General features: G+C 44.4%; 1 protein-coding gene across 9 annotated transcripts in view; it reads left to right on the forward strand.

Moving 5' to 3' along the window:
* KLHL13 (kelch like family member 13) overlaps nt 1-26,143 on the forward strand; it is an 84,234-nt gene extending 58,091 nt beyond the window's left edge. For all 9 annotated transcript variants that reach the window (XM_048514477.1, XM_048514480.1, XM_048514479.1 and 6 more), the window contains 6 exons: nt 3,240-3,381; nt 8,049-8,181; nt 8,384-8,580; nt 14,444-15,239; nt 21,547-21,669; nt 24,554-26,143. In XM_048514477.1, coding sequence (XP_048370434.1) covers nt 3,240-3,381; nt 8,049-8,181; nt 8,384-8,580; nt 14,444-15,239; nt 21,547-21,669; nt 24,554-25,041 — 1,879 coding nt within the window. In that variant the 3' untranslated portion in view covers nt 25,042-26,143. The remainder of the gene's footprint in view (nt 1-3,239; nt 3,382-8,048; nt 8,182-8,383; nt 8,581-14,443; nt 15,240-21,546; nt 21,670-24,553) is intronic.
* The last annotated feature ends 1,227 nt before the right edge of the window (nt 26,144-27,370 follow it).

The raw sequence follows: 27,370 nt of genomic DNA on the forward strand, positions 1-27,370 counted from the left end.
TGAATGAGATGGGAAAAGACAGGACTGCGCAAAGATAAAATCTTGATGCCACCCCATGTAATTTCTTTTTTTAAAAAAACAAACCCAATCTGGGGGCATGTCACTGTTTCAGTGCTAAAACAGTGCTAGCACACACCTAAAACAGTACTAGCACACATCTGAATGCCCACCATGCCTTTCAACCGGAGGAGAGTTTCAAAAACAGTTTGATCTGGTATGGAGGGTTGGCTATCAAAGAATGTGAAACCAGACCCACTGTTGGTTGTGGCCCTGATGATTTTGGATCCAAAAGCCACTAACTTGTGTGGATCCTTTTCTCTGTTCAGTGCAGATTGACTTCTGATTCAACACCTGTTGTAGCTATCGTTCACAATTGTAGCTCTTCTGTGCCAGTCCTAACCTTTTACTGACATTTATGTTGATTAAAAATGCATCTGCCTCCCCTTTTTATTTAATGACATCTATTGATCAGAGCCATGGAATTAATTAAAAAATGAATTAACTTCCTTCTTTTCTAGAACTCCTGGTAGTGAAAGAACACGCTTACGAGGAAATGCCAATCAATATATTTACATTCATTGTTGCCTAATTAAATGTAGTGTTTGGCATGCCAGCATTAATGAATACAAATAAAATGACTTTTGTAACTTTGTGCCTAAATCAGATAGACCTTCTAGATGTCTGTGAGAAAGATTAGATTTGCAGCCAGAGAAAACTAATTGGCCAGCTCAAGAGAAAGGCCCCCAGTGCGAATTAATTTAGGACTCTTATTTTTTTTGCCCAAGAAGGGGAGTGGGAAAAATCTGTCATTCAGTTGAGAATTGCTGATGGTCCAGGCAGCCAGTGACTGGTGGCAATCCTTGTCCCAGTAGCAGGATTGAGTGGGTTGAGCAGTGAAGATATCTTCATTTGAAGATGTGGTATTAAGCATTTGGAGCTGCCTTTTAGGAGTGCATTAAAAAAAATCTGTACTCATTCCACAAATGAAACTTTTCTACTGCTGATTGTTTTGCTCTGAACAGCCCTGCTGCATCAGGCCAAAGATCCATTTAGTGCAATATCCGGTGGCAAAATAGCCAAAATCTCGCTGTTATATAAGAATTTACCATCTACAAGCCAAAATCTCGCTGCTATTGTTCTCCCCAGTATTTAAAGGTATTCATTCCTTCGGATACGGTGGGTTGTTGAGCCATCGTGGCTAATATGCATTGATAAGACCTACCCTCCATGAATTTGTCTAGCCCTCTTTTAAAGCCATTTGCTGAACATGCTGAAACTCTATAGGAATAAAGTTAGGCTAGATCCTTTCTCCTTCATAGTGATGGTACTGAATGGTGTGTACATTTTTGTTAAGACGGGTGAGGGATCTTTTTTGTATCTGACTTCCCCAATTGTTTCCACTGCAATTGAGACATGTATTTCATCTTCATAGACAAGTCACTGCTGAATAGGTTAATGTTTTCCTCAAAGGACATGGTCCTATAAGAGTTTACCATAATATTGTTTTGCTGCAACCATTTTAAATTTGTCAACCAAGAAACAATGAGTTGTTCCCTTATTTTCTCCCTCTGTTCCAGTTATTGTATATGTCAGTTTACTGGGGATGAAGGCATGCTGTTTTCTGTCCGACTTCCTTTACTTGCTGTTTGTATTAGAAACAGTTTAGGGTGACTTTTGATCTTGGTGATCTTCTGGGTGCTGTGTTTAAATTTAAGCATTTTCCAACATACACAACTTTTAAAAACAACACACCAACAGCTATTTTATCTCACTCTTTTTTCTTGTTAAACTTTCAATAACAATTACTTCTTCTGTGACAGAATACAGTAAGAGAAGTAAATATTTGGATTTTAGGAATCTGCAAATGCTTTATGCAGTTAAGCTGTGGCATAAGATTTTTTTTTCAGGTTAAGACTAACACATTAAGGTTAAGGTTAAGACTAACACATTAAGGTTCAGGTTAAGACTAACACAAACGGCAATTTACAGTTTTTGCATGCTGAGGGTCTCTCAACTGTTTAAATGTTTCCACATACCTGTGACTTGGTGGTCGCCTTTAAATATATATATATGCTTTTCTATGCTGTGTGTTCCATGTAATTCACACCTACATCTCAAACCCATGTTCACTGTTTGGTCCAATTTGTTGAAAAATTTCGTATGGCAGGTTCCCCATTCAACCTGTCTGTGGTGTTGATTAATCACAGAAAAAATTCTCCAGTTTCAGAAATTGCTTTAAATGGATGCTGTCTCCTTATCTGGAGACAAGAACATCTCAGCCCCAAATGTGTATTCACAAGAGCCCTTTAAATAATTGGAATGGCTGAAAAGTTGTCGGTAGGACTGCAAATTATTTTCAGCGAACAAAGGGACTTTAACCTAATTTTGAGCGTAACGTTTCAGGAGAAGGGGCAATCATGTTATTAAAGTGATTTTTGAAACTGATTTGAGGCCAATGTATTTTACTGCATGTTGCAATTTAGATTTGTGTCACTGAGACTGGCAGTTGTATGTTTGACATGCAAAATGCTATGAGTAGAATAGATCACTTACCAGAGCATGAATGGTGAAATGCACACTCAGGTAGTCACACACAAGGTCACACTAGGGTGCCTGTCTTCTATTGGAGGAGCCTTCACTTAATGCATGGCTTAAGGCAAGGAATGTACACCCTGTGAAAAGCACTGCGGCTTTCTCTCCAGCTGAAGTGAAGTGCTTTGGAAGGTAAAATCTTTGTAGGGTAATATTTGGATAATAGGATAATAAAGAAATTATGGCCCCCCAAAAAATATTGCAGTTTTGTCCCACTTTTCTTCCAGGCAGCTCCAAGCAGCTTGTGTGGTTCTTGTTTCTTTTCATGCTATTTTGACACTACACAACAGTCTTAGTTTGGAGATGGGGCTTGCTTGGTGTATTTTGCACTGAAACACAAAATGTGACCCTGTGCTCCATAATGAGTTTACTCTGATGTTAAACATTGGACTTGGTTTAACAAGGTTTGCTCGCTTCAATTGCTAGCATCCCCCAGCAGAGCTGGAAATGAAGCCCCCCAAACCGCAGCTTCATAGCTAAGACATTGCATGGTAGTGTGACAGAAAGCTGATCCAGTCTCCTGCTTCGTGTTCTTCAGCGAGTTTCTAACTGGACCACAAAATAAACCTTTTACCGTGCCTGCCATTCTCATGTAGGAGAAGGCAGATGAAAGCTTAAGGCTGTCTTCTGTTGCTTGTACCTTTTAGATCTCTGGTTGAAGAGGAGGACCCTCACATGAAAGTATCTCTTGGGAGCAGCGATATGGGTGTGTCTGCCCATCTGCAGTCTTCCAAGGCAGGAACCACGAGATTTTTCACCAGCAATACTCATAGTTCAGTGGTACTACAGGTAAGTAAACATGAAGTTCCGTCTATTTTGGATGCAGTTCCCTAAGAGGTCTTCAGTGGGACATTTAACCCTTTGTCTGTGTTCAGTAGTGCCACTGGATGTCAGGCCATCCTGACTTGAGCTGTACAAGGTTCTCCATTTTCTTCTCTAAAATTCAGTTTAAGGATTTTTTTTTTGGGGGGGGGGGGTTGAATTAAACATTCAGGTAATATTGGAAATGGTGCCAAGAAATCTGGCCTTTCCCTGTAATTGAAAGAGTACACAGTGTGAGTTTGACATTATATAAGCAAAGAAATGTTTGCCCGAGAGTCTTCTGAATGCCAAGTAAATCTTTTTCAGTGTTAATATTTTGTTCTTCCTCTTTTTTTCCCTGAGCTTGGAGCATGTTTCGATGGGTAGTTCAGTTTCATTATCAGCATTCTTTGCTGGAGTCCAGACCCACCCTGCGAGCTTGGTTATAGCAACCATCTGCTGCTGCTACTGTGACTTGCATTTGCAATGGCTTAGAGCAAAGCAAAGCTCCCTGGCTGGGCTGCCTTGTTCTTTCATTGTTGTTGTTATTATTTATTGAATGTATAGGCACCCATTCCCATCAAGATGGGCTCAGAGCAACTTACAACAGTCAGTATACAGTTGCAACAATAACAAAAAACCCCATGATTTCCAAATTTAAAATACACTCATACAGTCATTCTGGCTGTTTCCGTGCGGCCAAAAAACAGCGCCCTAGGGATGGTAAAAACGTCGTCCCTGGGGCGCTTTTCACACAGCTGGTGCTGCTGCATCACAGCAGTGTCATTCTTGCCCCCCCAACTGGCATGAAAGTGTTGCTTTTGAAACTCGCTTACGGCGCGGTGCAAAGCGCACCAGCATGAGGGCTCTGCTTTTGACCCCTCTGGTGTTCCTGTTCACCTACCTCTCCTCCCTGTGCAGCTCTGGATGGCTGGAGGGACACGCCCACACTGCCTTCCAATCCCTGGCATGGGCCAGAGCTGCGTAGGGAGGAGAGGTAGGTGAATGGGACGACCCACAGGCGGAGCCACCTCTGCGGGTCGCAGCAGCCTTGGCGCTGCCCTCACGAGACCGTGTAAATGCCGTGCAGAAACTGCCTCTGTTTTATTTTCTGGAAACTTCAAGTGCTCTTCTGGCACACTGGTAGAAATGGAATGTTAGAGAGATGGCCATCAACCCCCATAAGTTATAGTGTCTCCCAATCGACATTTAAATAAAAACCCACGAAGAAAACTTTTTAAGGCACATGTGAACCAACCCTCCTCCTTCCCCTCTCTACACTCTCCTGTACCAGAGGTCATGGCATACAGAACCCTTGGTAGGGCTACAAGTCCGAAACTTTTAACACTGTAGTACCAAAGGAAAGTTCTTATTACCTAGACTTATGAACCAGTTCCCCATAATCAGTATTATTCCAACAAAAGCATTCCCCACCCCCACTATTTCTTCTTTTCCTTTCCTGAAAGCAATCATGGCCTCTCTTCTTTTCCCGCTTTCTTCTCATCCAACAGCCAAACTTCATTTATCTGACCTGTTGTCTTCAGCTTTCCTTCTCTCCCCAATAGCTTCTACCCTAGGAAAACTATAGCCCATAGTTCTAAGGGCCTTCATCCATTCACCAGAGGTGGACTTTTATCTTTCTAGTGTTATAATATAAGTCTATACTAAGGGCATGGGGAGTTCATTTTGTATGACCAACTAAAATCACCCAGTGAGCTTCCACAGGAAGATGGAGATTCAAACTTGGGGTTCCCTGACCCTACTCTGAAGCTGTATTTGCTACACCACACTGGCTTTCATGGGGTGACTTCTGTTAAACAGTAACAAGAACTGGACCTATTGGGTGGCATCAAGTCACCCAGTAGTTGCTACCAGGTCTAGGGTTGCCAGACATCCATGTGGAACCTAGAGAGCTCCAGAATTACAACTGATCACCAGATGACAGAGTTTTGTCCTCCTTGTGAAAATGGCTGTATTGGGGAGTGTACTCCATGGCATTATATCTAATTAAGACTCCTCCCCAAACCATGCCTTCCTCAGACTCTACTGTCAAATCTTTAGAAACTTTCCAACCTAGAGATGCCAACCCTAGCCAGGCCTGGTCACAATGAGTCTTCCCTCAAATACCAAAACAGCCTTGGAAATTACCCTGCCCCCTCCTCCTGCCTTTTACACACTGAAACCCAGCTTGGAATGTTGGGGTTGCCCAGCAACAACCACTGAAGGAATCCATTTATTAAAGCTAAAGGTGTTTGTTTTATCATTCTGGGGTTTTTTAAACCTCCCCAATATATATATTTCAGATTTTTCTGCAAAGGCAAGGTGTTTTTTTCAGGTTTGAAGAAAGATCCGCATTGGCCATTCATATCTCCAGTCACTAAATTTAAGTATCCCCAAATTTGTTTGACTTGGCTATTAAAATATAACAACAGCCTGCAATAGTGGGATTAGTGTATACAGCACAAGCAATGGTTGTTGCTTCTGTTTTGACCTCTCTGTGAAGGAGGAAAAAGCTGGTGCTTCCTCCAGCCTGACAGATCACAGCATTCAAGATTACAGTAAAATTGGAAAATGTGCATTAACTTTTATTAATAACATCAGTCTTTTCAGTAGGATATCATTATCACATGCAATAAGTTTTGTTGTAATTGTGCGGGAAAGTAGCCTGTATGAAATGCAATATGTCATTTGAACAACAAAGAATAGCCCTGAAAATACTAAGGAAGGCTAATATAGTGTTTCAGAAACTTGCCTTATGAAACATTTAATTCATAATTCTAAAAGTACAATTCATAAGAGGTATCACTGATATGAGTTCCAGTTTTTCTGTTGTCTCCTTTCAGCCCTTCCTATCTTAACCATCACTGCTATTTGTGGAGTCTTCCTTTCAAGGGTGTATATACTTAAAACACCCCCTACCCCACAGATTCACACCACCTCTGCCGCCACTTCCCCAAAGAAGCAGTCAGGCTACTTCTGACCCCCCCTTCCATTCTATGCTGCTTGCCTTACCTTTGGGGGGCCCAGGGCCGAACTGGACTTTGCATTGACTGTAGTGGCTTTCTATTGATGTGCCTGGCCCGAAACTGGAGCCTTGTTGGCCCCCTGCCTTGGCCTTTGGGGACCAGCCGCACTACCATTGGAAGGGCTGATGCTGGATCCCTCCCTAATGTAGGGAAGAAAGGAGGAGGCTTGGGGAGAGGCAGGGCTGGCAGGTTGGCTGGCTGGCCTTCACTTCCAGCTGGCAACAGTAGCAGCTTCACCGAGCTGCCTGGCTTTCTTTGTCCACTTCTGAGTTCTGCACCCACGAAGCCTGTTGAAGAAAGGGCCCGCCATCTGGAAAGGCGCAGACCCTTTCTGGCCTGGGATGCCAAGGGGTGGGCAGAGAGGGCAGGAGAGTCCCGCCCCCCAGCCCTTCCCTTTGGCAACACTGCAGTTCTAACAGGCGAGGAAAAGGAGCGGGTGCACCCTGACTGAATCTGGGCTGGACTTGGGAGTGGCCAGGCCAGGGAGGTTGATGGTGGGTGGGTGGTCTGGGCAGCTGTGGCTGTGGGAGGTGTGGGGAGTGGTGCAGTGCACTCCCATGTGACACTTGGCTCTGGGGTGTCTGCCCCCTCTGTCCCTCCCTAAGCACGGCATTGCTTCTTTGCTTTGGGAACCAGAGCTGTATGCAGCTCACAATGTTTAGCAAACTCTTTTCTTTCTCATTGAGTTATCTAGTTCTGTCTGAATAGTTCTTTTTGGATTTTGATGTTCTCTATCTCTTTAAAAGATAAAGATTCAAATATTTTTTTTTAAATTATTAGCAGAAATTTATGTGAGAGTGCCTGGGGAGCGGAGGGTCCTCATATTTAAATGCTTCCCATTTATAGTTCTATGTGTAATACTTTCATTGCAGTCATAAACTGAGTTGCGCCCTTTTGAGTCTACTGATTTAGAAGAGTGTAACTAAATTTAGCATTGTACCTAAAATGTACTTTTTTGAGTTTGGTTGCTAGTTGCCGAAATAAATACCTCGAAAGGAGCTAGCATCTGGTGCCTTTTCTAGATCGTGAATTCGAATTTTATTATTTTATATTTGCTGAGTCAGTTATTCTTAATGAGGGATCTGGGACTGAGTTGTGGGAAAAATATAGAGGGGCATTTCTATAATGCTAATTAAACTCTTGTCAGGAGCCTGTTTTTCACCTCAGTCTGTACTGAGTGTGGCTTTTAGTGAGGGACCAGCTGCTTACTGAGTTCCAAAATCCTTCTGGGATTCTTTTTAAATGCTGAGGGGTCTTTTAACCTTGATTCAGACTGACCTTGCAGCCAGTGGAAAATGTATTCTGTCCATTCCTAAAGAGACTTGGGATGAGTCTAGAGATCAAATCAAAGGTCTTCATGAACAAATTTGCCTCTAAGGAGAAAAGCCTCTGTTCCTCAGAGAAGATCAGCTGTTCAGAATATTAAATCAGGCGGCAAAGCTTCTTTACCATCTCCTTTGTTGAAAGGTTTCGGAGCGATTGTTTTGATATTTAAATTGAGCACGAGTCGACACTAGGGGAGCAAGAAGCAGGGACCCACTTTAAGTGTGGGGCTGATTTTTTTTTTTAAAAAAAGTCTCAGAACTACCCCCATTTCTCAGTTCCTTCACAGAGTCTCTCCTCTTGTAGGGTTTCGACCAGCTTCGAATAGAAGGTCTGCTTTGCGATGTGACACTTGTGCCAGGCGATGGGGATGAAGTGTTTCCTGTTCACAGGGCGATGATGGCATCGGCTAGCGATTACTTCAAAGCCATGTTCACAGGTACGGTTAATGGCACTTGAGCGTTAAAAGGCCCGACCTGTGAGGGTGTCTTCAAAGCATGTCATCCAGCAATCTCCACTGTTTTCAAGTTGATGCCTGATGCATAAAGCAGTCTTGTCTGTGGGCCGAGAGTGTTGTTGTTTTTTTTAAAGGAAAGAACTTTCAAGCCCTAACTGTATTTTCTCTGAATTTCTCTCCTCAGGTGGGATGAAAGAACAAGACTTAATGTGCATTAAACTCCACGGTGTGAACAAAATAGGTTTAAAGAAGATCATAGATTTTATTTATACTGCAAAACTTTCTCTCAACATGGACAACCTCCAGGACACTTTAGAAGCTGCCAGCTTTTTACAGATCTTGCCAGTTTTGGACTTCTGTAAAGTGTTTCTTATATCTGGGGTAAGACCCTTTGAGTTAATGCTCACTTTGCCTTTTGTTGAGTTTTAAACGCAGTGAATTCCCAGCCTTCAGGATGCTTCACCCACTTCAAACTGGAGCAGGTACAGTGAGTGTAGCAGCTGTGGTAGGGAGTTTTGCAGTTTAATTCTCCTGAAGCAGAGGTGATGGCAGGACTGGCTTGGCTGACGGCTCGGCGGTGAGCGATCTTGCTGGCCAGATGCTTGTTGCTGGACTTCCAGTCACAGTCTTGCCTGCGAAACAGCTTCTGAAAATAAGTTTAGTCTTGATAACACCTGGGATGTCTCCCACCCAATAAACCCCAAGTAAAGCCACATCACTGGACACAGTGTGTAACAGACTTCTCGCCATGATACACCTCTGAAGATGCCAGCCACAGATGCAGGCGAAACGTTAGGAACAAGATCCACCAGACCACGGCCACACAGCCCGGAAAACCCACCACAACTACATTACTAAATTTAAATATAAATAAAACTGTGACACATATTTATTTCTTTTTTATGCATTTGGAGCATAAAATCTTCATAAAATCTATTATTCAGGCATATACTTAGCTGATGTTCAGTGTCCATCTAAACAATGTAAAGCATGTGTATGACACCCATGTATCATGTGGATATGCTTGTGAGGGTGCTAAACACTCATTGTGGTGCATGCACAGGGTGCTGGAAGTGACTTTTCCGAACTTGACTTTTCCAAACATAAAGTGGGAAGTGTTCTTACGCCTGACACAAGTGGGCAGGGTGCCTTGTCAGGCTTTGTTTGGACTGTACTTGCATGCAAGGTTGGTGTTCAAGATGGAATAAAAGGGCCATACTAGTCACTGGCATAAATTCCCTACATGTTTTGCCAAGAGCTTCTTCAAGGGAATCTGTCTTGCAGCGTTCTTCCAAGAAAACGACAGGGTTGGTGTCCAAGGCACATGGCAGGGCTTCTAAAACTTCAGGAAGATCTGAAGGTCTTGGTTGACAGCTGTTGTCTTTTGCTGTTGCTGGAGTTTCAAGGGCCTTTATGTAACAGCTGGGCTCTTTTGTGTTCGGAGATGCTGGTTTGGGCAAGAGCATCTCATTGTTATATAAGGGCCATTATCTCTGATTTATTTGTACATTTTGGGCAGGACAGAAGGGCTTAGAGTGCTCATTGCCTTTAAGCACTGGGTTGCGCTTAAAAAGCCAGAGGTGCCCATGCCACTTTACCGATTGCTTGTGCGTGCTTTGCTGTCAAACCTGGGCTGGGGCTAAGGGAGACACCGACATGACATTGACTTATAGGCAACCATTAAAAATTGCATTGATGTGGATTTTAAGACCCGCATTAAGATCCATGGGGGGTTTGGGAAATAATCTGAGACTGTCCCAAGGCGGAGTAAGAAGAAGCAGATAATGAAGCATTTTGCATTCTGAAGGTTCTGTGTGAATGTCTCCATTTTCTGTTTGAGCTGCGTAATCCCAGAGCCTGTGTTTTAAGCCCCCCAGTTTCCTGCTGGAGGTCAGACAGCAGTTCGCAGGCTGAGTAGAACTGCAAATCTGAAGCTGGTCTGGACTCTCAGATAAAGGAGGCATGTTGAAATTCTGGATGTCTGGACACTGGGGTCCAGAGGACAGCCAAGAGGCAAGGATAGATCCACATACTTTATCCCTGGCTTTAGCAAAGAGGATATAGGATTATCTGTGTGTCGGTTACGCTTGCAAACCCATTAACTGTTGGCATCTCCTAAATCCTCTCCTTTTTCATTTCTGTTACTGCCGCTCCAATTTATTTCTCACGATTTTCTGACTTCTGCTAGGTTATTTGGGTCTGCTGTCATCAGCTGCTCCTATCTCAGGCATTTTCTTTTAGCTGCAATAGCTGTATCTGACACTCCTCTTCCGCCTTCCCTTGCTACCAAGCCATGCAAACAAAGACATTCTTGCTGCCTCTCAAGAAAAAAAGATATTAAAGTTCTCCAGTGTTGTTCGTTGGTGGATGCAGCCTCCTTTCGGGTTATATGTAGTTCTTCGGACAATTTTCATCATGCACCCTTCATTATGTGCATCATTCTCATCATGCGCACTACCTGCTTCTAGAACATAGACATCCCCCAACAATCCTTTAATGATTGGGTGGGAGAATATGCCACATAATGGGGTTTTTGCTACTCCCCCCAACATGTCACAGCCAGTGGTGGGATTCAGCAGGTTCACACCACTTCGGCAGAACCGGTTGTTAAAATGGTGCTTGTAAATGACCAGTTATTAAATTATTTGAATCCCTCCACTGCTTACAGCCATCCATCCACGCTGAATGGTCTTTCTGGGTTTATGGCTCCCTCTTTATGGGGCTTGTTGTGACCTTGTTGGCACTTGTGGGGCTTGTTGGCAACCCTGAATGTTGTTGCCAAGGATCAGCAGAGGAGAAAAGGCTTGGCTGTGTGTGAGTGGACTGAAGTGGAGCAAGAAAATCTGAAGGAAAAAGGGGTGGTGGAAAAGTAACAAACCTTTAGGATAGGGGATTGCTGACTTATATATGTGAGGAGAGAAATACATGGTAGGATACAGAAATGAACAAGCAGGGAATGAGGGGAAATGAGAGCAGATTGTGGTGGAATTGCCTGTGGTAATAGTGAGAAGTTAGATTGAGGACAACTGAGGGGTGCGATGTAGAGAGGCCTGGATGTGAGTGGGGGATGAGATACCACTGACTACAGAGATACCACTGACTACAGATGAAAGGTAATGGCAGTGCATAGAGGCCTGTGGTGGTACATATGGACAGTGTATCAAGAATCAGAGGGAGGTGGGTGGATGGAACATGGAACCCCAGTTGGATGGGGTTTTACATAGTGATTTGGCCTTTTTGAGTTAAATCCAACTGATCCTCCGTGCAGCTTGAAGTGTACACTTCTAAACTTAAGCACTTGGAGATGCAGCATAGACAGCTCTTATAGTTGAGCAATACTCTGGAGCCATCTGCGGTATAGATAAAATCACATAAAGAAACTGATATTGATTGTGCGCTAATATTGATGTTGATCCTTTGGCCCATGTTAGAAAAAAATGACAGTTCGGCTCTTGTTCTTGTCATGGAAGATGTTGCTTTTTAAATCCATTTGTCCTCAAAGCACCTCTGTATAGTTGGTCTCTCTTATTCACATGATTTTATTAAAGGTAGGCCACTGGGACTACGTAGGTTGTCCAGAACTTGCCTGTGCATCTTCATTAAATTCTGCAAATGAAATTTAGCAGTTTCTGACTTATTGATCTTAAACTGTTAATTTGTCCGGCATTCAAATGTCTCATTAGGATTCCTTGTTAAGGCTTCTTGCTATAGATCTATTTTTCTTGTTACCATCTTTAAAAAAAATAATTTTCAGATTTTTTAAAAAAATAGCAACCTGGCCATCAAAGGCAGGTTTATGTTCTGTTACAAACTTTAGCTAGATAATTTGGTAGTAATGATTGGGCTGCCTGACACTCTAATCACATACCGTGTTTCTGCGAAAATCAGACAGAGTCTTATATTAATTTTTGCACCAAAAGATGCATTAGGGCTTATTTTCGGGGTAGGCTTATTTTAGGGGAAATACAGTACCTTCACAATTCATTAAGGCGGGCTTTTGGCAGCCCCATTGCTTCCCTGTCATGTGTGATGCAAGCTGCATCCTCATTGGCAGGGAGCACCCTGCTGGATCACACCATCCTGATCTGTAACTACCAGTAGAGCTTATTTTTGGAATAGGGCTTACCGTATATACTGGCGTATAAGACTACTTTTGGAAACCTTCTGGGGAAATCGTACTGTGTAAAGTCTGGGAGAGATTAGTCTTATGCACGCCCGAGATGCAGTGTGAGGTCTTATAATGGCGAGTATAACCCAAACTCTATATTTTAACTGGGAAAGTGGGGGTTGTCTTATACACCCAGAATAGATGTCTTATCACGCGGAAGTATATCACGAGAATATACTTTTACTAAGCCTCCTCCAAAAATCCTGAAAAATCATGATAGGGCTTATTTTCGAGGTAGGCCTTATTTTTGGGGAAACACGGTACCTGGTTGTAATACCAGAGTGTCAAATCTGGAACTGTTACTATGGAACAAATCCTATGAGAAATATGTTTATGTTTTGTTTTTTTGCCACTGTCCAACCAAATTTGGCTGTGTAAGAGAACGTTAGTAGGACAAATGACAGTAAACTCCAGTGTTCATTAGGAAGGAGGGTCTGGATCCAGGCATAATGGGGGGCTGTTGGTCTTCTCATTGCCCTCCCTCTGATGGAAGGCAGATGCATGCTGGGATTTATGAGGCTTAACTTTAAGCAGACTGTTTAGAAATCAAGGAGTTCTGTTAGCTGGAATGTCACTAGTTTTAAACTCATAAAAGTATCTATTTTGAGTTTTTCTTGAAGTTAGAGCCCATTTTGTTAGCCTTTTGCACAAACAGTCTCAGCTGGGAATTGGAAAAGTTAACAGCACGATGCAGAAATGCAGTCTTGAGGGAATTTACTAAGCCACTGCAGGCTGGGTGTGTGTGTGTGTGTTCCATTACAGAATTCACATCGTATGTGTTTCTTAGCCTTGGGATTCATGCAAGAAGGGACCAAAAGGGACTGGAATAGCACTAGTTTTGTGTAGATTTTTAAAATAGGCACTATAGAAATATGTATTTTCTTTAATACGGCAAACTAAAGGCAGTTTACAAAAATAACTATTCAGTTATGATCCAATTAGAACTGTTCTCATATAAAACCAACAGTCTAAAAATTGGTACATTTACCACCTCTAAAACACAGCTAACTGCATTCAATTAGATTAAAAGTCCTTTTGTAAAAGACCTTGTGCAGAAAAAGAGATTATTTTACCAAAGTTGTGAAAAATTGGGAGGGGAGGGTTCTGTTGGGATTTCCTCTGTGCAGTTTTAATCTTATGCAACAGATGAGCCTCCATATTCTGTGTTAACTGTAATTTCTGGGTTGCCTTTAAGGGCAGCTTTATGTATGATGAATTGCAGTAACTTAGCTACAGTGGCATGGCATTTGAGTAGCTACTGCTAGAAACAGAGTACTGGAAAGCCAGTGTGGTGTACTGGTTAAGAGCAGATGGACTCTGGAGAACTGGGTTGGATTCTCCACTTCTCATGAGTGGCAGACTCTTATCTGGTGAACTGGATTTGTTTTCCCACTCCTACATTCTTGCTGGGTGACCGTGGGGTAGTCACAGTTCTTCCAAACTGTCCCAGCCCCACCTACCTTCCAAGGTGTCCATTGTGGGGAGAGGAAAGGCGTTTGTAAGTCTCCTTTTGAGTCTCCTTACAGGAGAGAAAAGAGATTATAAATCAAACTCCTCTTCATCTTAATGGGCCCATGCAGTGATCCAGCAGGGCATTTTGTGTGGTTTAAGTAGCCCTCCTGTCCCTCAGAAGCTCTGGAGCAGTGGTGCTCAACCTGTGAGTCACGGCCCTTTTGGGGGTCGAACGACCCTTTCACAGGGGTCACCTAAGACTCTCTGCATCAGTGTTCCCCATCTGTAAAATGGATAAATGTTAGGGTTGGGGGTCACCACAACATGAAGAACTGTATTAAAGGGTCGCGGCATTAGGAAGGTTGAGAACCACTGCTCTGGAGGCTGTTTGAAACACACATCTTTGCCTAGCACTGTTTGGATCCATATGATGCTGACAATCTGCTGGGCGCAATTCTCTTCCCAGGTCTTTTGTGGCAGTGTTAGATGTTCCTTTAAAGATTTGTTCAGTTTTCCAGTATTGCGTTGCTTCAGAGGCTAGGACTTCATTGGCTACTCTTGTATTAGCTCAATGAAGCTAGAACTTCCAAAAATTTTGATTCCTCTTTGCTTCCCCTTCAACAGGTTTCCTTAGAAAACTGCGTTGAAGTGGGGCGGATTGCCAATACGTACAACCTCACCGAAGTGGATAAATATGTGAACAATTACATCCTCAAGAACTTTCCTGCGTTGTTAAGTACTGGCGAGTTTGTGAAACTCCCGTTTGAGCGCCTTGCCTTTGTTCTTTCGAGCAATAGCCTTAAGCACTGCACTGAGCTGGAACTCTTCAAGGCTGCCTGTCGCTGGCTGCGGTCCGAGGAGCCACGGATGGAATTTGCGGCAAAACTCATGAAGAACATCCGGTTCCCTCTGATGACTCCACAGGATCTTATCAACTACGTACAGACGGTGGATTTCATGAGGACTGACAACACATGTGTGAACTTGCTCCTGGAAGCCAGCAACTACCAAATGATGCCCTACATGCAGCCCGTCATGCAGTCGGAAAGGACGGCCATTCGCTCGGACAGCACCCACTTGGTCACGCTGGGTGGGGTGCTGCGGCAGCAGCTGGTGGTCAGTAAGGAGCTGCGGATGTATGACGAAAAAGCACACGAGTGGCGGTCGCTGGCACCCATGGATGCCCCCCGGTACCAGCACGGCATTGCTGTGATTGGGAACTTTCTTTACGTCGTTGGAGGCCAGAGCAATTACGACACAAAAGGCAAGACGGCGGTTGACACTGTGTTTAGGTTTGATCCTCGCTATAATAAGTGGATGCAAGTGGCTTCTTTGAATGAAAAGCGAACCTTCTTCCACCTAAGTGCCCTCAAAGGACATCTGTATGCAGTTGGTGGCCGGAATGCAGCTGGCGAGTTAGGTGAGTGCCTGAGGCTGAAAACTCTTGCTTGATAACAAATCAGTGTTGTCTTATATGCAGGCGTCCCTAACCTAGTGTCCTTTGACACTGAAGAATTGGGACACTGGAGACGTGAATGGCCTCATCTCAGAGTAACCAAACTAAACATGTTTTCACTGGAGTAAATTACAAAGGGAGAGGCATTGCTTCCTAATTCTGGGCTTTCTGCAGAGTCTCTTCATGCTCACCTTGTGGGGTCTCTGATCTTTTATTCTGTTTGCTTTACCTCTGCTTCTTTAGTGCTCAATACACGCACATTGACACTGTCTATGAAGTAGTCTATGAGCATTCAGTCTTGGAGAGCAGTGACCTTATGTAATCTATTTGGCTTGATAAGGTTTAGAATCTTCCTGTTTTTGTTTCAAAATCTTGGACTTTTTCTGGGCTGTTTCACAAGTTGCATTGATTAGCATACACGGCGAGATCGATTTGTATGAAAATCGGTATCTGGCTCTCTGCGTTTTTGATCTTGAGTCTGAAATACTTGCTTTTCCTTTTCATTAATTGCGCCGCGAGCCATTTTTCACTTTTATTGCAACCTTCGTAAGTATTTGCAGCCAAAGGATGAAAAATTAATGTCGCCTGCTCTTACTCCAATAACAGAAAGGGCTAGGAGAAAAAGCGGCCATTGAATCTTCATTTCATTTGGTGTTAGGAAATGGGTGGGCCAGATACCTCCTCCTCCCTGCAAAGGGAGGAGAAACACTTAGCAAGCCATACCTGTAGGTCTGTCATCACCTTGCTGGGGGCAGATATGAGAATCTGCCTGAAATGTGCTTTCCTGATCTTCCATTACTGAATACTGATGTGCTCTTGGTCAGTGTTGACTTGAGTGTATTCTTCTATTGCAGGATAGCTTCACATGAGTCTTGTAAGTTGCAAAGCATTTACACAGGCCTCTTACAGATTTTTCATTTGTGTGCAGCCGTGACTCAGATGGGAGGTGGGGAGGCATGGATTTTAATACAGAGAATCTCCTCTTGAGCCTTGTGGTTGAGCTCCATCTCATTGTCTTGACTAGCTCAGTGGAGCTGGAGGTGAATGCAAAGCAGGTGGCATTAGAGATTCATTTCTTTCATTTCTCCACTGTGGGGAGCGGCAGGATGCACACGTAGAGCTCTTCTCTGAAAAGCCACAGGCTTGCTGAGAAGTTGCTGTGCTCGTCTGTTGCAGCAGTGAAGACCTGAGCTCTTCTTCTCACATTTACAAGGCCAGTGACCCTTTTTCGTGGTCGAGGAACACGCCTGCATTCCTCTTCGCTATGTGCACGGCTTCATGTGCAGGGGGGGGGGGGTGCATCACATGACAGTGATCTCCGTACAGTTTTTTTCCATGGAGGGGGGGGGGGTTGCATGAATTGGGAGCAGGTGCCTGTGGCCCTTCCCAAAGGCCTCCTCCCGCCTTGCTTGCTGGCAGGGTGGCAGCAGGTACTCCTCCAGCCTGCAGAATATATAAACTGGATGCGAGAGTCTTCTGGCTCCTTCAAGACTGACTAATCTGTCGTGGAGTAAATGTTTGTACACACAAGAGCACAAAGCAGCTTGGCGATCTGTGCATGAGCACAGACTCGGTCGGGAGAGAAATCTTGTCTTACAAGGTGAGCTTAAACGATGAAAAACGCATTCAGATGACGCCAGGCAAAGCAGCTCCACACTTGACAAGGTCAGGCTTGTTGTCCGTGGTCAATTCCACAACTCTCAGGGTGCTCGATCAGGATAACAGCTTGTATGCAATAATTAGCGGTCATGGTGTATTAATGGTCTGTTGTTGAATTAACAGCCTGTCCTGACCAAGAGAAAACATTGTAATTTGTTCACTCTGCTTTGTCTTCACCATCTTTCTGCCCTCATATTTTCTTCACTTATATCGGGCGAGCTTAAGGGGAGCTGGAGGAGTTCATTGGCTACTTGCTGATTTTATTATACACTTGTTTTCTCACCAGAAAGAAATCTGACCTAAGTCAACTGGCAAAGGCATGGTTGGCAAACATAATGCTGTGCGGGGGCACAAGCTCTGGACGGCCTGGCTCTTGTCTTTTGGGTAGCTCTGGCAGAGCACACATTGGGCTTGGCCCTTGGGCTGGTTCCTTTTTGCTGGCGAAGTGCTCTTCATTTCAAGTGGAAACGCCTTGCATGAAAGATTGGTTTTCTCCAAGGATTGGTTGACAATCTTTAATATGCTAGAGCAGGGGTCTTCAACCTGCGGCTCTCCAGATGTTCATGAACTACAATTCCCATCAGCCCCTGTCAGCATGGCCAATTGGCCATGCTGGCAGGGGCTGATGGGAATTGTAGTTCATGAATATCTGGAGAGCCGCAGGTTGAAGACCCCTGTAGAGGTTTCTGCAGAGACCCATGGGGACTCACAAGGGGTATTTGGTTATACTTCCTGCTGGGTTGGTATCCTAGTCAGAGACTAGAGCCCAGTGTGGCGAAGTGGTTATAGAGTAACAAAAGTCAAAAACACCTGGTTCAAATCTGCGCTCTGCCACTGGCTGACCTTGGGTGTCTCTCTCCCTCTCTCTGCTATCTCATTGTGGGTAACTGAAGATAAAATAGAAGAGGGGAGAATCCTAGAAGAAGAATGTTATGAAAATGTGAATTATAGCAAGTGAGAATACTCCTCTATCTCTTTGGCCTCATCAGTTGGTTCTGCCCCTCCTCTGGAGAAAGGCTGTACCTCTAAGAATACTCACTGATAATTCCTTCAAGGGCCCAATCCTGTTTGGGAATTGGAGAGCTGTATTACACCAGACTGGCTGTAGGTGAGGGATTGTGTAGGATGTTCTGAAGGTTTTGGCTGGCATCAAGAAAAGATGAGTCCGTGGCTTTGCAAAAGTGTTCATTGGTTATCGAGAAAGCGAACTGGCTACACAGCACAATTAAAGCTCAGGTGAATGGCAGCCATTGAAGTTCTGGTGGAGAATTGTCCGGCAGTAGGCTTCCTCCTTGACTTACAGACTCAACTCACCTCAGCTGAGGCAGGCTGTGTTGGCCAAGTCAGGATGTGCCCAAAACAAGCAGGGCAGGGCTGCAGGCTCTGGGTTGTGTAATTGAGTTTAATAGCCAGGTATGCACCTGTCATGCATGCCTGCAGGGGAAGAAGCATCCCGAAGGTGTCTGCAGCTGAGCGAGACAGGGATGCCTGGACATTCTTCTGGCAGTAAGTGAAAAGATGGCAGGAAGGAGCCGCCCTGGGAGGGAGTTGGAAGGATGGCCTGTTGAAGGAGCATCTGTGGCAGAGCAGGGAGGATGAAGTAATGGAATGTATGGAGAGGAATCAGATGGTGCAGCCCCCTCCCCTTTTAGATCGGAGGCCTTGCAGGTCCTGCAAGGGTAGCATGGCTTTCATGGTGAGGGAGAGCATCAAAAATATGGAGTGCAATTCTGGCTGTGGAAGAGAATGGTGTGTGTCTGGGGTGGGTGGGTGGGGTGGAGATGTGCCCTTCATTCTCCTGGTAGTGCCTGTCTGATGGTTTCCTGGTACATTTATGATTGGGAGCCACTTTTAGATCCTGTAAGTGCCTGAGCCTGTCATACAGCACTTTCCCAAATCAGATTTACAAGACGGATTTAGTAAGGTTTGAACCTGTCTCCAGGAGGTGAGGAGCCCCCTCCAAATCATTCACGAGACACCTGCCCTTGAAAACCTTCTAGATTACTGTAGTGAAGGGCATCGCATCCCCTCTTGAGGCATATGGAGGAAAGAGAGTATTCAGCAAAACTCCTTATGTATGGAAGGCCCAAGCCGTGCAAGTATAAAATGAGTTGCCTGCTGTTCCCTTGGAAAACAGCTGTTTGCACCTGTGACTGAGGGAGGGCAGTAGGAGGGTTTGCTTGTTAAAACTGGGCAAGTAGTGCGAGCACTTAACTTCTCAGTAAGTCGCGCGGAATTGATCTCTCCTGTTGGAGTGGGATGGGGAGCCAGCAAGGAGGTGACAGCTCAGCTCTTCAGCAGAAATGAAGTCTTCAAATGCTGCAAAATTGTGTAGATGGGACAACCCTTTATTTCTATGAGGTGGAATTGTAAATGGTTAAGGCTGCAAAAGTCTCTCACAAGAGAGAATTTTCATTGCTTCAGATACTTTAAAAAAAGAGAAGTTACAGTTTCTGCTGAAAGTGTAAAAGCAATAAGAAAAAAAACTTCCTGGGATATCCAGTGAGCACTTGGGACCTTTCCCTTAGCCTTTGTTCTCCTGTCAGGTGAATGGGTTATGACTGAATGTTTGGTCACTTCAGAAGGCTTTGGCCCATGAAGAACCTTCCTTGTTTGTTTTGACTGCAGAGGCCTTTTGTGCTGGGAGGGGAGTCCTTGTGACCTGGCCGACTCCTATTTGCATGCTCATCACTAGAAGGGTCATCACTTTATGATCTATAGCCAGCCCAGTGCATGAACTCTACCTGCCTTCTGCAGAGATGATGTGAAGTACAAAGGCTCTGCCTTCATGTGCTGCTTGACTGCGGTCACAAGTTTGCCACGCAAGCTTTGCTATTCTTGCAAAGTTGGGGCTCAAAGTATCTTCTGTTCCTGAGAAAATTAGGCAGCATTGACCTTATAAACAGACAAAAGCCCAGGCCAATAGCATCTGCTTGCTGGAAACTTTGGTAGCAGGATTTGAATGTGGGGACCCTTTCTTGGCTAGAATCAGATGTAGTAGCTTTGACTGGAATCTCACGCAAGTGAGCTTCACACTGTGCTTATGGTAGCTCCATGAATATCAGCTTGCCAGGGAAAGCCAGGAATCGTGCTTTGTGGGCAGTCACAAAACTGGCGGACTGGAAATGATGGCAGACGAGGTGATCAAAGCAGGCAGAGAAGTGCGCTCAGCAGACAGGGCGGCCATTAGCATTGTGTGGCGGATGGCAAAAAATAATTCTCGCGGCGATGATAATTGAGGCAGTTGGCTTCTTAACATTTTTGATAATGTGTCATCGGTAAAGCAGCCGCTTATTAATAAGTTTCTGAGAACTGGCAGCCCCTGCACCACTTCTGACTGCAAGTTGGGAATTTTAGGTTTGGTTTCCCCATTCTTTTTTAACGCAGGCCTCCTTTCTCTCAGAATGACAGTGCATCAGAGAAAAGATCTAATTTGGTATGGTAATTTTCAAGTGCAAGGACTCCTTCATTGGGTAATAGAGCAGCATTTAAAACAGTACTGCAGCCTCTTCTATGGTTTCTGCTCGCCTTGTGGAGTCCAGCTTTCTGAGAGCAGTGTGCTGTGCAGTTAAATGTCCTAGCCCTGCTAATGATGCAGAGGTTCGTTGGCTTCTGTAACTTTTTTTTTTTTTTGCTATCTAGCAAGTAGATTCAGATATGTGGAAGGTGGGAAAGGACATAGGCTAGCTTGCCATTCGCTATGTATGTGCACATCTGCTCTTCCATCCATTGGAAGTAAATGGTAAAAGGAAGGTTTTGGCATATTCACTTTCATGTGAGTGGAGTTTAAAAAAAAGAATCTGGTGGATGCACAGTTAGCAATAAGGAAAAAATTCTTGGAAGTCTCTGAAAGATTGTACTTCCTTTCCGAGGGGAACTGTGGCTGTCTGTGAAGGTATCTGCTAGAGACCCTGGAAGCTTTTTAAAAGGCTGCCTGGAATCCTGCTGGTTAAAATGAATGCATGAGTGAAACCTTAAGACTGGCTTATCTGCTTGTAAGGGGAAAGGCCTTCCAGCCCTCAACATGTCAGGGATGCCCCCAACTCAGAGGGATGGGCCTGAGGGGCTGCCAAAGAAGGGCTGCTGTAGAGAGAGTTGGATTTATATCCCCCCTTTCTCTCCTATAGAAAGGAAGACCTCAAAGGGCCTTCCCAAACTTATTTCCCTTCCCCTGTTAAGGGTGGGCTGAGAGAGCTCCGCAGAGGCTGTGATTCAGCCTAAGGTCACCCAGCTTGGCATGTGTTGAGAGTGTACACGCTTAATCTGAATTCTCAGGAGAATAAAAGCTCTCTCCTCAAGAGTCTGTGTGGACAGAGCAGGAATCAAAACCCGGTTCCCTCCAAATTCGAAAGTACACCTGCTTTTAACCACTCACTTCTACTTCTGCTCTACTCTTAGTGCTCAGTGATAATTCAGTTTTCTAGCTCTGGACAAAGAAACCAAATATATTTAGAAGCTCTCTGCGACTCACAGATATCACAAAACCTCCTCGTTTTTGCCTCTCATTATAGTTTGTGACTTGACTTGCTTGAATAATCTGGTGTGTGGTGGGTCGACTGTAAAAATTATTTTTTCTTTTTCAAAACGAGCCTTTTCCCCCCTCTCCAAACAGCTACAGTGGAGTGCTACAATCCAAGGATGAATGAATGGAGCTGTAAGTGTGGCTGTACGAATGAGCCCCACTCATGCTTGGCGCGGGACTGGGTCTATGGAGGCCTGGATGTATATTCTTCAGGTAAAGCATTCTTATTTCTGGGGAAAGCTGTCTCTCCTTCTTCCCTCTCTCCCACTTAGGTTAAAAATGTTGCAATGGGCTTTGATTTCCGTGCCCAGCCCTGTCCCTCTCGGCTGCTTTCTAAGGCATGCCCCTTGCATTCGGCAAGCTGCAGCTCTTACTTCACACAAAATCATTCAAATGGGACATGCTGCTAGATCCCCAACACTCATTTTAGATACAGTTATCCCAGCTGGTAGGAGATTGCCTTTGGTAACCACCATTTTAAGAAGTAATTTGTGCAATTCCTTAAATCTTCCGGAGAGTGTTTCTTAAAGGATATCTTAGGATCCAGCTTCCATACGCTGTTTCTAATCTCACATGAGCCGCCTGTTGTAAAAAAACAAAACACTATACTCGCTTTTGACTGGGATGAAGTTGTACTTCAAGGAGGCTTAGAAAATCCAGCAAATACTATAATAAATGTTATGTCTTTGGGACAGAATTGAAGGACCTTTGAAGTCTAGCTGGAGAGTATAAATCGTGGCGTCTTTCAAAGGTGGCATCCTCAGAAAGGCAAAAAATATCAGACTTCAGGCTCGGTTCTGTTTTTTGTCTGATTCATGTCAACAAGCTGTGCCTCTTATATCACTCTCTTTTCTAGTCGAGGGAGCTAACGGTTACCCCCTGAGAGAATACGCTTGTCAAAGTCCCGAACAATTTAGCTTCCCTCTCCAGGGAGGGCTTGATGCCAGGAGGGCCCAAATAAAGGATCCTCCCCCACTCATTGGTAATCTCGATCATGCTCTGTCTCAGAAGGAGAAGTGTAGGGCATACAGTGCCCAAACAAGGGCAGGCTTGTTCCTACGTTAATGCCTCCGCTAGCATCAGTGTTTCCATGAGAGATGATTCTTCATCGTGAGTAATTTCATGTGTGTGTGTGCGCTGCCTACAGCATCTCAAAAAGGGAGTGAAATAGGCCATAGTTCAGTGGTGGAATTCCTTTTTTTCCTGTGTACAGAAGATCCTAGGCTCAGTTCTTTGACCTGGATAGAAAGACGGGGAAATCTTGAACAGTGTGACTAGCAGTGGCTACATAGTGCTGGGCAAAATGAACCATGGTTCCGACTTGGTGCAAGGAAGCTAAATATCTCCAAAGGAGATTCTCTCTCAAATAATCTCGAGCCAGAAATGTGTGTATCCTGCCCATGGTTCTTTGTTTACCAGAGTCTTCCCTAAAGACAAAGTCTGGAAGTCTTCCCTAAAGTCTTCCCTAAAGACAGCGTCTGGAAGAGAAGAGCCAGTAGGGAAAGGCTAAGGGTGAAATGGGAAGTGATAGTCATGATTTAAGAGGGCCTCAGGGAAGAGTTATTTTAACATCAGTGTGGGTGCAGAGGCTGGAGATAAGCCAGGCTGCTAGAAAAAATCCCTGGAGAGAAGGGAGGGAGGGAGGGAGGAACCACAGGGAGGTGTGGGGAGTTCAGATTCCCCACACCCCCGCCCCCAGCTTAAGTATACCTTAAGTATACCTTGATGCTTGCTTGCTTTGTTTTTTTTCTCCAGTGAGGATCCAAAGGAGTCACATTGTTTCCCCTTCCTACACTGTATCCTCACCAAAGCAGCTTTATGAGGTAGATTAGGCTGAGAGAATGTGATGGACTGAAAGGCTCTCACCTGGTGAGCTTCCCATGACAAAGCAGGATTCAAAACCCAAACTGATCCCTCTCAGCCCCTCTAAGTCGAGTGACACCTCTAATCTCCTATGCCATCCAGCTCCAGGATGAAATGTGAGACAATGCATTAAATTACCTGTACCTATTCTGTACATGAACAGGGAAGACGTGCCAAAAGAATCCTTAAAGATGGCTGCCAAAGTCTCTTTTGGCTCTCAGAGGTAGTGTTATCGTCATGGCTTTTATCTATGGAACCTGGGAATTGTAGGCCTACAAGTGAGCTAAAAGTGTTCTGGGCATCTCTGCAAAACATTAATTTCCCAGAATGCCTCAACAGGAAACTGTGTTTAGCTGCTATAAGTCTATATGGCACATGCCTTAAAGTTAGAGTAAGACCATGTGGGCTTTCAAGAACTGAACAAGATGAAGTGAGGAAGCAAAAAGGCTCTGGAAAAAAGGGAGGTTGGGAAGGGCTGTGAACTCCCTGAAAGAGCTTCCTCTGTTTTTTTCCTGCAATCTCCAGTTAGTCAGGACTTCCAGGGCCTGATGAAAATTAGATGTTCCAGGACTACAATTCCATCAAGCCTCTTTCTGTCAAGCATTTTGGCCAATTGGCCATGCTGGTAGGGGCTGATGGGAATTGTAGTTCCTGAACATCTGGAGAGCCGCAGGTTCCCTACCCCTGAGCTAGAAGGATCAGGCAGTAGGCGATTTGCAAAACCTCCACCTGAGATGTTGGAGAGCATCTGTCAACTTGAGTAAGCAATACTGACCTTGATAGACCAATGGCCTGACTCCATATAAGGCAGCTTCAGTTGTGCTCAAATATCCCACTGGCTCCAACTCCATTGAGCAGTGACAGGTTAGGATGGAATCTTTCTTCAGTTCCAGTAAGCACAGATTTGTGTTTGAGAAAGTCCGAAGAGGCCTTGTTGCATCCGTAGTGTAGAACTGTAGGCACGCAGTTACAGTCCAGTGTGAAGATGATAATCTCCTCCAAGCGGCTGTATGTCAGTTCATCTGATACATGTTGCTTATGAAAAGTCCAGTTCTGAAGTCAAGAATAGATGTTTATCAGAAGTGTTGCTGCTAAAGTGAAAAAAATTGTTGTGTACTATCCTTGTTGCTTTTGCTACAACAAACTGACCAAAAAGTTAGACTTTATTAATGTGTATTCTCATTAGCACTCCTCTGACACAGAGTATATGTGATTGGTTTCCTTCCCCCTCCAGGAGGCATCACCCATGATACTTTCCAGAAGGAACTCATGTGCTTCGACCCTGACACGGACAAATGGACTCAGAAGGCTCCAATGACCACAGTCAGAGGCCTTCACTGCATGTGTACTGTTGGTGACAAGCTGTATGTCATTGGTGGAAACCATTTCAGAGGAACCAGTGATTATGATGACGTTCTAAGCTGTGAATATTACTCACCAACCTTAGACCAGTGGACACCAATTGCTGCTATGCTTCGTGGTCAGAGTGATGTTGGAGTGGCTGTGTTTGAAAACAAAATTTATGTGGTTGGAGGATATTCGTGGAACAACCGCTGTATGGTGGAAATAGTTCAGAAGTATGACCCGGAAAAAGATGAGTGGCACAAAGTCTTTGATCTCCCAGAATCCCTCGGGGGCATCCGTGCCTGTACTCTGACAGTGTTTCCTCCTGATGACAATACAGGGTCACCTTCTAGAGAATCTCCTCTTTCAGCACCTTGAGAAGTATCCCTGGACTCGCAATGTTGTCGTTCCAATACTGTTGCACTGCATCATGGGTTCTCCTTTTGTCTTCTTCTTTAGTAGTATCTCTAAGGCTTACCCAAAAGCGGTCAACACAGTTACTAGGGAGTTGGGGGCGTAGGCAGAACAATGATTTTTGTTGCTTGTTCCGTTTGGTCGGGAATATTTCTGGAGTGGACAAAAGAACACGCTGAACAAAGTATTTTTGGAGCCAAGTGAATAACAAATGAGGCAAGCAAGATTTCTTTTTTTAAAAGAAGAAATATTTGCATTAGGTACACTGATGTTACGTTTTGGGTGTGAGGGAGGTCTAGAAAGTGGTGCCGGAAAGCGGGGCACGAGGGTCTAGGTAGGCGTGTTTGCTGAGTTGTGGAGATCCCAGCTTTCCTTTCTTTCCTACCCTGTTGAAAGGAAGGCAACGTCGACTAGTGCAAATCATCTTGCCTCTGCTGCCTCCCCCTTTTAACAGATCATTTTTTTACCTACCTGTATATCCATTGACTCTGTGGTTGCTGTTCAGGGGGTGTGGAGTTCCTAAGGCAGACATACAGGAGAGACCCAGCAGTCTGGAAAACAGTAAAAAGTATACAGCAGGCAGACACTGAAATGATAAACTAGGGTGTGGTGTTTGTGGAATTAAAAAAAAGTTTTCTTTTTTCTGGGCCATAAAATAAAACATAAATATGTGAAGTTTTTAATTCTCTCCCCCCTCCCAATTCCGCTTCATTCATCATGAAATCTTAAGGTACTCATTCATGGGATTTCATTCATGGGATTTTCAGTTCAGAGCTGGTTGGATACCTGCCCCAAGTTTTAGGTAGACAAGGGCTAGAAATGTTTAATTTAAAGCCACTAATTTTTGACCAGATTCTTTCCTTTACAATAAGTGTCTCTTTTCTCCACATACACTCCCCCCCCCCACACACACTGGTTGGCAAGATAATTTGCCCATTACACCTCTGTATAAAATCTCAGTTAATGTGGTTATTTAGCACAAAATGCAGCTAGGGCCAAGAGCTGCTTTTGCTCAGAGAATCCAGACTACCCTGTTTCTTTTGTTCAATAAAACCTTTAACTGCAATTAGTTTTGGTTTTGTTGTTTTTTAAGATCTCATTAATGTGATCTTCCTCCTCCAGCTTTCCCGTTGCCAGGAAACCTCCGTATGTATCTGTGTGTGGGCAGCGAAACCTGCTGGGCAGCCAGTCTGCAAAGAGCTTCCAAAATGGCGAGTTTGACCCACTTTCTGGAAATAAAGCCCAAACTGGGGACCGGATGTGAATTCAGTGCCTTGCAAATGTGGCCGTTATGTCTGGGCAGTTTCAAATGTTGAGCTGAAGTCCTTCCATCAATGTTGGAAGCTTTCTAGTGCAAGATCAGAACTGATTTGCCAGCTGTTGCCTGGAAAGTCATCTAGAGGTGGGACTGGAGTAACATTTGATATGCAGGGTGAAGGGAGAAGCCCAAAGTGTGGTCCCCTGGGGCTTCCAGTTCAGCTTCCTGGGAATGCGTGTGTGTTTTGTTGTTCATTTGAAAGCTTCTAGCCCTTATGATTGCAAGATATGTTTGAAAGCGTGCAGGTTGTGCCGGCTAGAATTTCAGGAGCTGGAAAGGGCTGTTTAATAAAGTTTCCAGTAGTTGAGGGAGGGGTGCCTTCAGGGCTTTCGTGTCCCTTCTCTGGCTAACCAAACAAGAATCAGTCTGCTAACTTGATCCAGATCTGTATGACTTTTACAAATTGCAAAATCCAACTTTACTGACTGCTGTATTGGAATAGTCTGGGCACCGAATCCTCTAGATTCGGGAAGACTGAATTTTTGGAAACAAAAGCTGTTTCAGGATTCAGCACCCAAGTGCAAAAGAGACATTTGAAGCAGATGAGTTATGTACTCTAGTAAAGCCTAAGGTCTTACAGGGCTTTCTGGAACTTACAAAATTGGGGTATTCCTGGAACATTGATTCAGTGTTCTCCGTGCAGCTGCTCTGCTTAGAAGGGAAAGAGCTACATGTACCAAGAACCTTTAAGGCAGTTGGCATTTCTGTTTTTAGAAATCTTGGACATCTTGAGTGCGGGCTCCTGCCCTGCGTGCTTAATAAGGGGTTTGGGAGCTTTTTTGAATGGCAAAGGCTTTCTAACTCTCCCATCACAATGGCTGCCAGTAGGCCACCCAGCTGGTAAACCAAAAGCCTGCAGGTCTTCTGCTTTTCCATTTTTCAAGGCTGCGACAAACTAGCTTTCTCTTTCTCCCCCACCTCCTTCGTGTAGCCTTCTCATTCTGTTCTTATTTTGCCGAAGTGGCAACATGTAGG

Source organism: Sphaerodactylus townsendi, linkage group LG13 (genome assembly GCF_021028975.2).
Source record: "Sphaerodactylus townsendi isolate TG3544 linkage group LG13, MPM_Stown_v2.3, whole genome shotgun sequence".
In the NCBI taxonomy this organism is placed as follows: domain Eukaryota; kingdom Metazoa; phylum Chordata; class Lepidosauria; order Squamata; family Sphaerodactylidae; genus Sphaerodactylus; species Sphaerodactylus townsendi.